Below are 16,997 nucleotides of genomic sequence, written 5' to 3' on the forward strand. Positions count from 1 at the left end.
CCCAGGCATGTGCCCTGACCAGCAATCAAACTTTGACCTCCTGGTTCATAGGTCAATGCTCAAGCACTGAGCCATGCCCACCAGGTGAGAATAGGTGTGTTTTTTTTGTTTTGTTTGTTTTTTGTTTTTACAAAACATTTATTTTTATATTTGTAATGTAAGCCTTATTAATGTATTACCTTTTAAGGTATAAATGTCATAAATAAGTTGATGTAGTAAGCAATACTCAAAACATGTCCACAGTGGCAGAATAATTAAACAAATATACATAAAATAAAAGCAAGAAATATATTTTTAAATTATCATTGTAATTTTATTTTATTTATTTTATATATATATATATATATATATATATATATATATATATATATTATTGATATTTTACAGAGAGGAGGAAGGGAGAGAGCTAGGAATGTCGATGAGAAAGAAACATCGACCAGCTGCCTCCTGCACATCCCCTACTGGGGATGTGCCTGCAACCAATGTATATGCCCTTGACCGGAATTGAACCTGGGACCTTTCAGTCCGCAGACTGACGCTCTACCACTGAGCCAAACCGGTTTTGGCTATCATTGTAATTTTAGTTTGTGATTTACATGTTCTCTTATTGTCTCTATATGAGCTTGCAAGATATTAAAATTTCAATTGTATTATATATGTGTGCGTGTGCATATTGCATATATATGTATATATATTTAAATTGAAAGGAATATAAATGTATTTAAAAATTCAGTGCATATCTTACTGAGCTCTTACGTTTTATTTCTAACTATAGTTGCTATTAAAAAAGACTACAATACACATCAGAGCAACTGGCATTTTCTTAGCTTCTTCCTTGCTTTGCCCTTTTGTATATATTCCATCATTGCAATCAAGAATCTAAATGAAATCAGGAAACTCTATAACAAAACGATCCCAGAAATTGACAGGTAAATATGATTATACAAATAATTTATTATCATAAATTGTACAGGTCATTGACCAGTGTCATAAATTTATATTATATTATAAAAATTGTTGTAGTTTACCTGTTATTTTAAAAAATATATAAATGGCATTTTTATAATTTTGGTTTCTTATAGATTATTGTTAGTATATATATATATATATCTTTTGATATAAATTTTGTACTCATTAGAAGTTACTCCCATTTGTTATCAGGGGTTAGAGATTGGAGAAATTGGGGAGATGTTGGTCTAAGTGTACAAATTTCCAGCTACAAAATCAGTAAGTTCTGGGGATCTAATATATAGCACAGTGATTAAAGGTAGTAAAAGATGAAATTATGCAACTATTTGACAAAATCACAAAAAAATTTGTTGATCTAGGACTACTGCATGGGAGAATATATTTGCCAATGTTATCACCGATACTTCAATTTTTTTTAAGTGTAAGAAATAGTAAAAAGGTATGTTTTACAGAATGTTAATCAGAGAAAAATACACTATATTCCATATAGTTATATAGACATAGATTTAGATACAAAGATAAGTATAGATGTGAATTTTATTTATATGCATAAAATATAAATACTAAATGGAGAAACACAAGTCATTTAAAAATCATTTCCTGTACAGAGAGAAACCATGTGACTTGGCAAGTGAGGAAGATAGGATTTTTTTTTTAATTTCTTACATATTTATTTATTTTTAAATTGATTTCAGAGAGGAAAGGAGAGGGAGAGAGAGAGAGAGAAAGACATTAGTGATGAGAGAGAATCACTAATCATCTGCCTCCTGCAGGTCCCACATTTGGAATCGAGTCCCCCACCCAGGCATGTGCCCTGACCAGCAATCAAACCTTGACCTCCTGGTTCATAGGTCAATGCTCAAGGTCATAGGTCAATACGCACATGAGAACAAATCATGAACCACAAAGAAATAAAAGGGATAAGGAAATACTACAAATAGTTATGTGTCAAGAAATTGGTCAATCTGGAAGAAATAGATACATTATTTGAAAAAACAAGGAAATCAAATTAGTAATACCAACAAACACATGTCCTGGAAGGAATGGCTTCACAGGTGAAATTTACCAAAAATAAAAAAAGGATAACTTCTCAAACTATCAAAAAAATATACAGAGAAGAGAAAGCTCTAAAACTAATTTACAAGGACACCATTACCCTGATTCCAAAATCAAAGACATTATTTAAAAAAAATGATAGGCAAATATCCCTCATGAACACAGATGGAAAAATATTAAACTGAGTTCAGCAATCTATTTAAAAGATCCTATACCATGATCAAGTGGAATTTTTTTCCTGGGATGTAAGATAGGTTCAATATCATGAGCTCATTTAACATGATTATCATATCAAAACCCTGAAAGGTATCAAATGATTTTATCAATAGATACAGAAAAGCTTTTGATAAAATACAAAATCCCTTGAAGATAAAAAAAATCTCAGTAAAGTGGTAGTAGAGGGAAAATACCTCAACATAATAAAGGATATATATATTAAACGCTCAGCTAATATCATATTCCACCTTGAAAAGCTGAAAGCTTTTTATTTAAGATCAGGAACAAAATAAGGTTATCTACTTTAACCTCTTTTATTCAACACTGGAGACCCAGTGCAAAGATTAATGAACCAGTGGGGTCCCTTGGCCTGACCTGTGGGAATCAGGCTGAAACCAGCTCTCTGACATCCCCCTAGGGGACCTAAATTGCGAGAGGGTGTTTCTCAGGTGATGGACCCTGGGATTGGGCTCCCTCCTTTCTGGTTCTGAGTGTCACCTGAGAACCAAAGCTGCCAAGTCACCACAGTTCAGCAGCTCTTGCGTTGAGCATTCACCCCATGGTGACCATTGTACATCATAGCTATCAGTCACATGGTCAAACAGTCAGACGGTCGCTTAGGCTTTTATATATATTGACAGTATTTGAAATCCTAGACACAGCAATCATATAAGAAGGAGAAGTAAAATATATGAAAATTAAAAAGGAAGAAGTGAAATTGTAATTATTTACAACAGATGGCATGATACTGTTAGAGAGAATCCCAAATATTCCACAAAAAAACTATTAGAACTGATAAATTAATTCAACAAAATAGCAGGAAACAAAGTTAATATTTAGAAATAAATTGCATTATTACACACCAATAACATGTTAACAAAAATAGAAATGAAAAAAACAAACAATTCTATTCATTTAATTACATAAAAATATAATAAATTAAATCGCTTAGGTTAGGGGTGTCGAACTCAATCAGAGAAGGGGCCAAAATCTAAAATCCAGCCTAAATCGCGGGCCGAATGGTTTACTGAACAGTCATAAACTGTCATTGTGATGGAAACGCAGCGGAGTGCAGTGATGACAGCGCAGTGCGGGCCACATTGCAAGGCCTGGCGGGACGGATTTGGCCCGCGGGCCTTGTGTTTGACACATGTGGCTTAGGTAAAAGAGCTATCCTCAGAAAATTTTAAGACACTGAAGAGAGAAAATGAAGATTCAAATAAACTGAAGCCTATATCATGATAATGGATAAGAATTAATATAATTAAAATGCCCCATACTACTTAAAGCAATTCTTATCAAAATACCAATGACATTTTCCACCAAACAAGAACAAATAATTCTAAATTTTATATGGAACCACAAAGAACCTGAATAGCAACAACAAAAGAACAAATTTGTTGGTATCATGCTACCTAATATAAAACTATAATTCAAGGCTATTATAATAAAAATAGCATGGTACTGGCATAAAAACAGAAACATTTCTAATAATAAAGGCTAATACACAAATGGTTGTTGTGCCCTCACATGGTTATGACCAATCAGCAGAAGGTTCTGTCTCCACCTGGTGCTGGACGGGGACGTGATACCTGGGTGGGGTTTGATGGGAGTAGAGCTAACCAGAGCTAACCCAATGGAGGTGGAGCCATCGAGTCTGGGTCTCGTGCAATTTTAAGGTATGTGCAGATGGATGGGAACTTGACTCTGGATCCTGCAGTGCACTCCAAACTTTGACAGGAAAGAGGAGAGAGCCAGATACACACGCCCAGGACCCACACAGCAGGGTAGTGGTGGTTATGGAAGATCAGGCTGCCAGGGGAGAGCACTTAGGGGCCATCAGGCTGGCAGGGGAGGGAAGTTAGGAGCATCAACCCAGCAGGGGTGATCAGGCAAGCAGACAGGTGAGTGTTTAGGAGGCAGTGGTCCTGGATTGCAAGAGGGTGCAGTCCATTGTATGATTGCCTCCAGTGGTCCTAGATTGGAGAAGGTGCAGGCTGGGCCAAGGGATCAACTCCTACCCCCTGTGCATAAATTTCATGCACTGGGCCTCTAGTAGATCAATTAACAGAATGGAGAGTGCAGATAGAACTCATACATATATGGTCAATTTATATATTAGAAAAGAAGCAAGAATATACAATGTGATAAAGGCAGTCTATTCAATACATGGTGTTGAGAAAATTGGACAGATAAATGAAACTAAACTACTTTCTTAACCATATACAAGAATAAACTCGAAATAGACAAAAATGCATATGTAAGACAAAACCATTAAACTCCTAGAAGAAATCATGGGGAGTAAAACCTCTGGCATTTCTCTTAATATTATTTCCTGCTATATCTCCACAGGCAAATCAGAAAAAAAAATACAGAAAAAGAAACCACAGATGGAACTATATCAGACTAAAAAACTTTTGCGTTGCAAGGAAACTGTCAACAAAATGAGAAGACAACCTATTAAACTGAAGGATATATCTAAACTAATAAAAGGGTAATATACTAATCAGATCGGGTCAACCAGACATCTTACAATCATCCTGCCTTCCCTCTGGACAAAACCATGGTGGTAGGGGCCAAGGCAGAGGCAGTTAGGGGCAATTAGGCTGCAGGAGAGGACTGTTAGGGGTGATCAGGCTGGCAGGGGGGGCAGTTAAGAGCCAATAGTCTGGTGGGGGAGGGCAGTTAGGGACAATAAGGGAAGCAGAGGGTTTAGGGTCAATCAGGCAGTCAGGCAGGTGAGCAGTTAGAAGCCAGTGGTCCCAGATTGCAAAAGGGATATCTGACTGCCAGTTTTGGTCCATAGGGATCAGGCCAAAACCGGTAGTCAGGCATTCCATGGGGGTCCTGGATGGACCCCCCACACAGAACCTGTGCACAAATTTCATGCATCAGGCCTCTAGTTTGCCAATAATAGATATGATAAGAGCTTAATATCCAAAATTTATAACGAGATATCTTTTAAAGGGAAACAAAACTTTATTTTATTATTATTCTTCATCCAAGGATATTTTTCCATTAAGTTTTAGAGAAGTGGAAGGGAGAGGGGAGGACATAGAGAGAGACACATCAATATTAAAAAGATACTATTGATTGGTTGCCTCCAGCATGCACCAAGGCTGGGGATTGACCTGCAACCAAGGTACATGCCCTTTATTGGAATTGAACCCAGGACCATTCAGGACACAGGTCAATGCTCTATTTATAGAAAAGTATTATGCTAAGCAAAATAAGCCAGTCAGAAAAAGACAAGTATCACATGATCTCACTCTTATGTGAAATATAATGAACAAAATAAACCTTTGAACAAAATAGCTCTAGAGACATAGAAGTATGGAATAGAATTATTGAATCTCAGAGGGAAGGTGAGAGCTGTGTGTGGGAACATATCAATCAAAGAACTTGGATGCATAACACAAGGTGACAGACAATAGAGTGGTAGTGGCCTGGGGAGGGGGGGCAGGCTGTAAGAGGTAAATGGGAGAAAAAGGGATATATATATATATATATATATATATATATATATATATATATATAAATAGTTTCAACAATAAAGATTTTTATTTTAATTTATAAAGAATTTATGCTCCTAAACATACACACACGCACACAAAACAAACAAAAACAAAACAAAACAAAAAAAACCTAACAACAATCCAATTAAAAAATAGACTGAGGACTTGAATAGACATGTTTTTAAATAGGACATACAGATGCTCAATAGACTTATGAAAAGATATTCAACTACACTAATCATCAGAGAAATGAAAATTAAAACCACAATAAGATATCACCTCACAAATGTCAGATTGGCTATCAATAAGTCAGCAAACTTTGATATGGAGAAATGGAAACTCTCCTGCACTGTTAGTGGAAATGCAAATTGGTGCAGCCACTTTGGGAAATAGTATGGAAGCTCCTCAAAAGATTAAAAATAGAACTATCTGCAATTCCACTTCTGGGTATTTATCTGAAGACATCTGAAACATGAATTTGAAAAGATAAAGGCATCCCTATTCTTATTGCAGTATTATTTACAACAGAAAAGATATGGAAGAAGCCTACTTATACACCAATGGATAGATAGATAAAGAAGTGGTACATATATACAATGGAGTATTAGTCATTAAAAAAAAACCGACAAAATATTTACATTTGCAACAGTATTGATGGACATAGAGGAATTTTATGCTAAAAGAAATAAGATAAAGAGAATGTAATATACTATATTATTTTACTTACTAGAGGCCTGGTGCACTGAGAAGGGGTCCCTCAGTCTGGCCTATCCCTCTCTCAGTCCAGGAGCCCCCAGGGGATGTCCTATTGATGGTTTAGGCCCACTCCACTATGGGAGGCAAAAGGGAAGATCAGAGGAAGGCACTACCCCTATCACCCCACTGCTGCTGCCACTGCTGGCCATGGTGGCTGCAAGGCCTAAGCCCTGGACTTCACAGTCACCAGAGCTCACAGCTGCTTGAGCCCATGGCTGCCTGAGCCCTGGACATCGCAGCCACCAGAGCTCATGGCTGCCTCAGCCCATGGCTGCTGTGAGCCCACAGCTTCCATGAGCCAACAGATGCCATGAGCCCCAGGCATCACAGCCACCTGAGTTTCTGTGGCTTTGTCAGAATGGAAGTCTGGATGATATCCACCCTAATTAGCATATTACCCTTTTATTAGTATAGATATGTAAAATCTGAAGAACAAAATAAACAAATAAACAAAACAGAAAAACATACTGATAGATAAAGGAAAAATAAACCTGATGATTTCCAGATGGGAGGGAATTGGGGGTTGGGTGAAAAAAATGTGAAGGGATTAAGTAATACAAATTGACAGATGAAAAAATAGTCATGAAGATGTAAATTCCTACATATGGCATATACTCAATAATTCTACCTAATAAAAGAGTAATATGCAAATTGACCATACCTCTGCTATACCCACAAGCCATTCCCACCAGCCAATCAGAAACAAGTATACAAATTAACCCAACTAAGGTGTCTGCAGCCTCAGAGTGAGCAGGAGACTTTGGGTTTCCCTGGTAATGGAGGAAGCCAAGCTTTTCGCACACCCTGGCCTGCCTAGGCCTCCTCTCAAGGCTACAAAGTTTCAATTATGGAAGATAAATAAATCCTAACAAAAATGGCAGCAGTCATGGAGCTGGAGAGAGCAGGAGGCTTGAGTTTCCCCTGGAGATGGAGGAAGCCAAGCTTTCCTCACACCCTGGACAGCTTAGGCCTCCATTCAAGGCTACAAAGTTTCAATTATGGAAGATAAATAAATCCTAACAAAAATGGCTGTGGCCACAGAGCAAGCAGGAGGCTTGGCTCTGTTCAAAGCTACAAAGTTTGAATTGTAAAGATAAATAAATCCCAGATACCAGGACCTCAGCTTGGGTTATTGGGGGATGTGGCTTGCCTGCAAACCACCATAGACCCCTCGCCCAGGCCGCCGCATGCCCCAAGGAGAACCCCACCCTGATCCCGGCCACCCTTCAGGGTAAACCAGCCAGCCCCCACCCATGCATCAGCCTCTATCCTATCTAATCCTGTCTAATAAAAGAGTAATATGCAAACTGACCATCACTCCAACAGACAAAATGGCTGCCGCCATGTGGATATAAGATGGCTGCCTCCATGTGGACACAAGATGGCCACCACAAGATGGCCAGAAGGGGAGAGCAGTTGGGAGGAACCAGGTCTGCAAGGGAGGGAAGTTGTGAGCTGAACAGGCCAGCAGAAGACAGTTGGGAGGAACCAGGCCTTCAAGGGAGGGCAGTTGGGAGTGATCAAGCCTACAGGGGAGGGCAATTAGGGGTGACCAGGCTTGCAGAGAAGGGAAGTTGGGGGTGACCGGGCCTGCAAGGAAGGGGATTTGGGGGAGACCCAGGCCTGCTGGGGAGAGCAGTTGGGAGGACCAGGCCTGAAGAGGAGGGCAGTTAGGGGCAATCAGGCTGGCAGGGGAGCAGTTAGGCATCAATCAGGCTGGCAGGGGAGTGGTTAGAGGGTGATTAGGCTGGCAAGCAGAAGCTGTTAGGCAGGCAGGAGAGCAGTTGGAAGCCAGCAGATCTGGATTGTGAGAGGGATGTTCAACTTCCCATTTAGGTCTGATCTTACCTAAATTGGGCCTAAATGGGCAGTTGGACATCCCTCATGGGGTCTGAGATTGGAGAGAGTGAAGGCTGGGCTGAAGGACACAGCCCCTTCTCCCCGCTTCCACAAATTTCATGCACCAGGCCTCTAGTATTGTAATAATTTCTATGGTGCCAGGTGGGTACTATTGGGGGGAATCACTTTGTAAATTATATAGATGTCCAACCACTATGCTGTAAACGTGAAATAAATATAAAATAGTATTGAATTTTAACAATAATTTAGAAAAAAAAAACACCTCTTGGATGATTTAATGTTACTTTTAGAAGAAAATGCTCTGACTTTGTACAAGTCATTTATTTATCCATTTATGACTCAAATCTCAAATGTGACATACTTTCTGTAGCTTTCTGTAGAAGAAAATTATCATATATTCCAAGAGAACTTTGTATATCATACTAACAATAAATATATAGTTTCTAGCTATGTTATATCTTATACTTTTCTGGTATCATGTTAGCCCTGATTATTTTGAAACAAGGAGGGTATCCTTCATTTTTTGGTAACCCAGACCTATTACTAGGCTTATAGTGAGCATTAAAAAAATAACTCTTGAAGACTCACAGATAAAGAGAACAAACTGAGAGTTCTTAAGTAGGAACACTGTCAGGGTCTTAGTGAAAGGGGAAGAGATTAAGAAGTACAAATTAGTGGTTACAAAATAGTCACTATACACTATTTTGTAACTGAATATGTATGGTGCTGAGTGGGTTTTACAACTTTGTAAATTATATAATTTCTAACCTTCATGTTGTTCACCTGAAACTATTGTAAAACTAGTGACACCCTGCACCGATTTATGCACACTGAAAATAAATTAATTAGAAGGTGGCCAGTGGGCCGGGACTGACTAAGATGGTCCGGACACGCTCTGGAGCCAACCTCCCAAAGACCCTCCCAGGCATCTGCAGAGTAAGCAGGGATCCCTTCAACAGGTGTGATCCCTTGGCCTGGCCTGTGGGGATTGGGCCAAAACTGGTTCTCCAACATCCCCCAAGGGGTTCGGGAGTGTGAGAAGGCACTCTGCAAAGTTGCTATTGTATACTTTAAAAAATTATAAAAGGAGCCATTCCAATCAGAAAATGATAGGTAAATAATTTAAATAATATTTTCTCTCTTGGTGAATTAATTGAACATCAGGGATTTAGTAAAAATCATGAATGACTAATATTTATCATGCCATCAATACTATATATCAACAATTTGTATTGATGCTATACACTGAGTGCCAGGTTATTATGATCTCTGAACACATAATAATCTGGCTACTCAGTGTATATTAAATTATATATATTTAAACTATATATAAATGATTATATATAGATGATACATAAAATTTGTGATATATAATTAATATATGTCAACATAACACTTTATATATGCATCAATACATATCATTCATATAATCTATGTATCATCAGTGATATCAGATGATATATATAGATAATATATAAAATTGATTATATCACAACAAAAGCATGGTTAAGAAGCAAATAATTTAGTAAAATAAACAGATTTGACTATTTTGAGGTTATATGTTATTATGTTAATTATTAACTGCTGCTTATTTAGAGAAAAACATGAAAAATATTTTTAACTGTATATATATGTATATATATATTTATTTTTTTGACAAACAGGAAAAGCAATCATTTGTTTAATTTTTTTTAATAAATGTTGATTGTAAGGTACATACATAAAATTGTCATGGGTCATATATTTTATTTTTATTTATTTATTTTTCTATTTTATTTATTTATTTATTTATTTATTTTACCATTTTTAAAATTAAATTATCTGTGTACATATCTTACAATTGCCCCCCCCCATACATGCCCTCCCTCCCCAGAGTTTTGTGTCTATTGGTTGTACTTATATGCATGCATACAAGTCCTTCATTGATCTATCTCCCCCAGATCTCTCTACCCTCTCCGCTATAATTTGACAGTCTGCTTCTTGCTTTAATGTCTCTATATCTATCCTTTGGTTCATCAGTTTATAATGTTCTTTATTATCCATAAATGAGTGAGGCCATGTGGTGTTTCTCTTTCATTGACTGGCTTATTTCACTCAGCATGATGTTCTCCAATTCCATCCAGGTTGCTGCAAATGAAAAGAATTCCTTCTTTTTTATGGCAGCATAGTATTCCATTGTGTAAATGTACCATGGTTTTTGGAACCAATCATCTCCTGACAGGCACCTAGGCTGTTTTCAAATCCTAGCTATTGTAAATCGTGCTGCTATGAACATAGGGGTGCATATATCCTTTCTGATAGATGTTTCTAGTTTCTTGGGATATATTCCTAGGAGTGGGATTACTGGGTCAAATGGGAATTCCATTTTCAGTTTTTTGAGGAAGCTCCATACTGTTCTCCACAGTGGTTGCACCAGTCTACATTCCCACCAGCAGTGCATGAGGGTTCCTTTTTCTCCTCAACCTCGCCAACACTTGTTGTTAGTTGATTTGTTGATGTTGGCCATTCTGACAGGTGTGATATGGTACTGAATTGCTGTTTTGATTTGCATCTCTCAGATAATTAGTGACTTTGAGCATGTTTTCATGTGTCTCTTCGCATTCCTTCTGTCTTCTTTTGAGAAGATTCCCATTGCCCATTTTTTAATTGGCTCATTCATCTTCCTTTTATTTAGTTGTATAAGCTGTCTGTAGATGTTAGAGATTAAACTTTTATCAGTGATAACATTTGCAAATATGTTCTCCCATACAGTGGGTTTTCTTGTTGTTTTGTTGATGGTTTCTTTTGCTGTAAAAAAAGCTTTTTATTTTCATGTAGTCCCATTTGTTTATTTTCTCTTTAGCTTCAATTGCCCTAGGGGCAGTATCAGTGGAGAAGTTCTTTTGGCATATGTCTGAGATTTTGCTGCCTGTGGATGCCTCTAGTATTTTTATGGTTTCCCTTCTTATGTTTAAGTCCTGTATTCATTTTGAGTTTATTTTTGTGAATGGTGTAAGTTGATGATCTACTTTCATTCTTTCGCATGTATCTGTTCAATTTTCCCAACACCATTTATTGAAGAGACGGTTTTGACTCCATTGTATATTCATGCCTCCTTTGTCAAATATTAAATTGAGTATACTGATTGGGTTGATACCTGGATTCACTATTCTATTCCATTGATCTATATGTCTGTTCTTGTGCCAGTACCAAATTGTTTTGAGAACAGTGGCTTTGTAATACAACTTGAAATCTGGTATTGAGATCCCTCCTAGTTTACTCTTCTTTCTCAGGATTGCTGTGACTATTTGGGGTCTTTTATTGTTCCAAATGAATTTTTGGAGAGTTCTTTCTAGGTCAGTGAAATATGCCGTTGGTATTTTAATGGGGAGTGCATTTAATCTATAAATTGCTTTGGGAAGTATGGACATTTTGACCACGTTGATTCTACCAATCAATGAACATGGTATGTTCTTCCATCTGTTTACATCTTCCTCTATCTCTTTTTTCAGTGTCCTGTAGTTTTCCACATATAGGTCTTTTACCTCCTTAGTTAAATTTATTCCTATGTATGAATTTTTTTTGGTGTGATGGTAAATGGGATTGCTTTTTTAGTCTCTGTTTTTGTAAGTTCACTATTGGTGTATATAAATGCCATAGATTTCTTGACATTAATTTTGTATCCTGCTACATTGCCAAATTCATTTATTAAGTCTATTAGTTTTTTGATGGAGTCTTTTGGGTTTTTTATGTACAATGTCATGTAATCTGCAAATAAGGATAACTTTACTTATTCTTTTCCAATTTGGATTCCTTTTTTTCCTCTTCTTGTCTAATTGCAATGGCTAGTTCTTCCAGTACTATGTCAAACAGGAGTGGTGAGAGTAGGCATCCCTGTCTTATTCCTTTTCTTAGAGGGAATGGTTTTAATTTTTGCCCATTGAGTATGATGTTGGCTGTGGGTATATTGTATATAGCTTTTATTATGTTGAGGTATGATCCTTGTACTCCCACCTTGTTGAGAGTTTTTATCAGGAAAGGGTGTTGAATTTTATCAAATGCCTTTTCTGCATCAATTGATATGACTATATGATTTTCATCTTTAATTTGTTTATGTGATGTATCACTTTTATTGATTTGCGGATATTGTATCATCCTTGCATTCCCAGAATAAATCCTACTTGGTCATAGTGTATGATCTTTCTGATGTGCTTCTGGATCCAATTGCTAGAATTTTGTTGATGATTTTGGCATCTATGTTCATGAGGGATATTGGCCTGTAATTCTCTTTCATTGGGTTGTCTTTATCTGAATTTGGTATTAGGGTGATTCTGGCTTCATAGAAGGACTTGGAAGTGTTTCTTCCTCTTGAATTTTTTGGAAAAGTTTGAGGAGAATAGGTTTTAGTTCTTCCTTAACTGTTTGATAAAACTCTCCTTTGAAGCCATCTGGCCCTGGGTTTTTGTTTGCTGGAAGCTTTTTGATGACTGTTTCAATTTCTTCGCAAGTCACTAGTCTATTGAGATATTTAGATTCTTCCTGATAGAGTTTTGGAAGGTTGTATTTTTCTAGGAATATGTCCATTTCCTCCAGGTTGTTCAGTTTGTTGGAAAAGAGTTGTTCATAGTATTTTGTTACAATCCTTTGTATTTCGGTAGGGTCTGTTGTTATTTCACCTCTTTCATTTCTGATTTTGTTTATTTGGGTCCTCTCTCTTTGTTTCTTGGTTAGCCTGGCTAGAGGTTCATCTATCTTGTTTATCCTTTCAAAGAACAAGCTCTTGGTGTTGTTGATCTTATGTATTGTTTCCTTGGTCTCTATGTCATTTATCTCTGCTCTGATTTTTATTATTTCCTTCCTTCTGCTTACACTGGGCTTTTCTTGTTGCTCTTTTTCTAAGTCTATGAGTTGTTGAGTTAGATAATTTGTTACCATTTTTTTCTTTTTCTTTATGCAATAGGCTTATAGAGATATGAACTTCCCTCTTAAAACTGCTTTTGCTGTGTCCCATAGATTTTGGATTGTTGTGTTTTCATTGTCATTTGTTGCCAGGTTGTTTTTAATTTCTTCCTTGATTTCTCTGGTGACCCAGTCCTTATTTAATAGCATGCTGTTCAGTCTCCATGTGTTTGATTTACTTGGATTATTTTTATTGTAGTAATTTCCAGTTTTATGCCACTATGATCTGAGAAGATGCTTGATATGATTTCTATCTTCTTGAATTTGAAGAGACTGTGCCTACGTCCCAACATGTGGTCTATCTTTGAAAATGACCCATATGCACTTGAGAAGAATGTATATTCTGTGGCTTTGGGGTTGAATGTTCTAAAGATGTCGATTAATACTATCCAGTCAGTGAGTCATTTAGGATTGATATTTCTTTGCTGATTTTTTGTTTAGATGATTTGTCCAAAGGTGACAGTGGGGTATTAAAATCTCCTACTATGATTGTATTGCTATTAATCTCTCCCTTAATGTCCTCCAGCAGCTTTTTTTTTTTTTAATGTATTTGGGTGCTTCCGTATTGGGTGCATATATGTTTACCAGGGTTATTTCTTCTTGTTGGATTGTTCCCTTTAGTATTATGAAGTGGCCTTCATTATCTCTTGTTATGTCCTTCACTTTGAGATCTAATTTGTCAGATATAAGTATTGCTACACCAGCTTTTTTTTTTTTTTTTTTTTTTTTTTCATTTCCGTTCACCTGGAAAACCTTTTTCCATCCTTTCACCCACAGTCTGTGTGTGTCTTTTTTTCTGAAGTGGGTTTCTTGTAGACAACAGATATATGGGTCTTGTTTTCTTATCCCATCCATTACCCTATGTTTTTTTATTGGAGCATTTAATCCATTTACATTTAAAGTTATTATTGATAGGTACTTACTTGACGCCATTTTTATTCTATACTCCTGTGTTCCTTCTTCACTTCCTATTTATTTATTTTTACAGTAGACCCTTTAGCATTTCTTGCATTGCTGGTTTGGTGGAGATAAATTCCTTTAGTCTTTTTTTATCTGTGAAGCTCCTGATTTCACCTTCAATTTTGATTGATAGCCTTGCTGGGTACAGTATTCTTGGATTCAGACCCTTCCTTTGCATGACTTTGTATATTTCATCCCATTCCCTTCTGGCCTGGTGAGTTTCTGTTGAGAAATCAGTTGCTAGACTGATGGAGTTTCATTTATATGTAACTTTCTGTCTCTCTCTGGCTGCTTTTAAGATTCTTACTTTGTCATTGATGTTTGCCAATTTGATTATAATATGCCTTGGCGTCGGTCTTTTGGGATTCATTTGGCTTGGGACTCTGCGTGCTTCTTGTATTTGTGTGGGTTTTTTCTTCTCTATCTCAGGAAAGTTTTCTATCATTATTTCTTCAAACAAATTTTCTATGCCTTCCTTAGTTTTCTTTCCTTCTGGAACCCCTATTATTCTAATATTGTTTTGTTTTGTATTGTCCCAAAGTTATGGGTGATACATTTTTAAATGTAAAAAAATCCTTTAAAAATGAAAGTTAATTTATTTTTCTATTTTGAAAGAGTTACCACACTGTATTTCCTGGAGTATGTTTCATTTTACATCCAACCCAAAGTGATCAAGATCTCCAAGTTCTTCACACACTTAAAAACAGTTTATTTTCTGGTTTTTTTTTGTTTTTTTTTTTTTGTTTTTGTTTTTTATTTTTTTTATATAGTATTCACCCTAATGGGTGGGAGGTGGTAGTAGTACATGTGGTTTTTATTTGCATTATTTTATCTCCTAAAGATTAGTGATGTTGAGCATCTATTGATTTGATCATAAGTCATTTGTATATCTTATTTGGAGAAATGTCTATTCAAGTACTTTGGCCATAATTGAATCAGATTTGTTATTTAATTTTGTTGCTGTTGTTCAGTTGTAGCAGTTCTCGATGTATTCTATATATTGATCTTTTATCATATATATACTTTGCAAATATTTTCTACAGTTTCTTGGGTTGCCTTTTTTACTTTATCAACATTCTGGTTATATATCTAAAATAATTGCAAACAAGGTCTTGAAAAGATATTTGCATGCAGCTTTACTCACAATAGCTAAAAGATGGGAATAAAGTAGCTACTGACCATTAACAGATGACTAGATATACAAAATGTGGTATACACACACAATGGAATATTACTGAGCCTTGGAAAGGTAGGAAATTCTGACATAAGCTACAACATGGGTGGACCTTAAGGACATTATGCTGGATGGAGGAAGCCAGTCACAAAAGATCAATACTAAAGATCCACTTATAAGGGATATTTAGAGTGGTCCAATTCTTGGAGAAAGTAGAAAGTAGTTGTCAGGATTTGGAGAAGAGAGAAATGGGAGAAACCCATGTGTATAGAGTTTCAGTTTTGCAAAAAGTTCTCCAGATGGTTGGCAATGATGTTTGCACAACCATGTGAATATTCTTAATAGTAATGACCTATAAACTTAAAAATGGCTTAAGATGGTAAATGTTATGTTATATGTATTTTACCACAATAAAAATTATCATAAAACAAATTTAAATATAATGAAATTAAAAGTCACCATCCTGTATATTAAAAAAAAGTTCTTTTATAAATTAACTCTTGATTTTCAATGTGTGAACTCCATATTATTTGGGAAATTTTTACATTTAGACTTTCATTTAGTTTCCCTAAGCCTTCGATTTTTCTAAGAAACAAACATGAGCAACCTGAACAATTCAATTGTTTTTGAGAATTATTAAAGTTGTGATTTTTTTGCTTCCTATTTATTATAACGATAAGTCAATACTAAATAAAATACATATGCACATTAAATGTTTAGTTGCTTATTAGGACTCCTTAGTTTTCTAAGAAAAAAATCTTATTTGTGGTAATATTGATTTTTTATTTTTAGTTCTTATGCTTGTATGTGTATGGCTTGACCTAAGATTAAGTAGAAACCTGGCAATAGATGTGGCTAAAATAGACAATTGTTTGCTGCTAACCATATCGTGAATTTCTGTTTCTTTTTCCTTCAATACAGCAATTCAATCATTGTACCAGAAAACAATGATGTGGACTCATTATTGCCAAGAACTCCACAGACAACGGCCATCTTCTATAGGAGAAAGTGACCCCTGAAGGCCTTTAAAATATCAGCATGGGGGAAATAAAGCTTATGGCAGGAGGCAGGCTTCCCTTGTGTGAGCACTGGTTGGTGTGTGGCTGTGGGCAAGGACAACCTCCTAGTGACATCATAAGGGGGTATGGAGCTCCATAAGGACAGTCGCCCAGCAGTGTCCCCGGGGCCAGTTGAATGTTGCCTTTTGGGCTCGAGATCTTACCATGTGCTTTCAGAGCCACCTAGTTTCAGATCAGGCTGCAGCTGGTGGATCTGGTGGTTGGAGGGCTCAAAGCAGGCCTGGGGCAGTTGGCCCTCACTTACCTGACTCTGCACTGGCAGGAGTGGGCGCCCTGCTTCTGGGGTGGTGGGGTCCTGAGAGATCCTGGATGGAGTCCTGCGACCAGCACTTCCTCACCCAGTCAGGGTTGAGGTCAGTGAGTCCCAGGTGTTTCTGGACAGTAGTAGGGCAATACTCTCCCATGAGAGGGGCCTCTTCCTGGAGTGGCACAATGTATGCATGTGTGGAATGCTCACACATTTCCTTACTACAG

The 16,997-nt window shown here is 36.8% G+C and overlaps 1 protein-coding gene across 1 annotated transcript in view; it reads left to right on the forward strand.

The window, feature by feature from the left end:
• LOC118729713 (disintegrin and metalloproteinase domain-containing protein 18) overlaps positions 1-16,456 on the forward strand; it is a 75,009-nt gene extending 58,553 nt beyond the window's left edge. The window contains exons 19-20 of the mRNA XM_045587783.1: positions 776-929; positions 16,366-16,456. Coding sequence (XP_045443739.1) covers positions 776-929; positions 16,366-16,456 — 245 coding nt within the window. The remainder of the gene's footprint in view (positions 1-775; positions 930-16,365) is intronic.
• The last annotated feature ends 541 nt before the right edge of the window (positions 16,457-16,997 follow it).

The sequence above is a fragment of the Pipistrellus kuhlii genome, unplaced genomic scaffold (genome assembly GCF_014108245.1).
Source record: "Pipistrellus kuhlii isolate mPipKuh1 unplaced genomic scaffold, mPipKuh1.p scaffold_m20_p_3, whole genome shotgun sequence".
NCBI lineage: Eukaryota > Metazoa > Chordata > Mammalia > Chiroptera > Vespertilionidae > Pipistrellus > Pipistrellus kuhlii.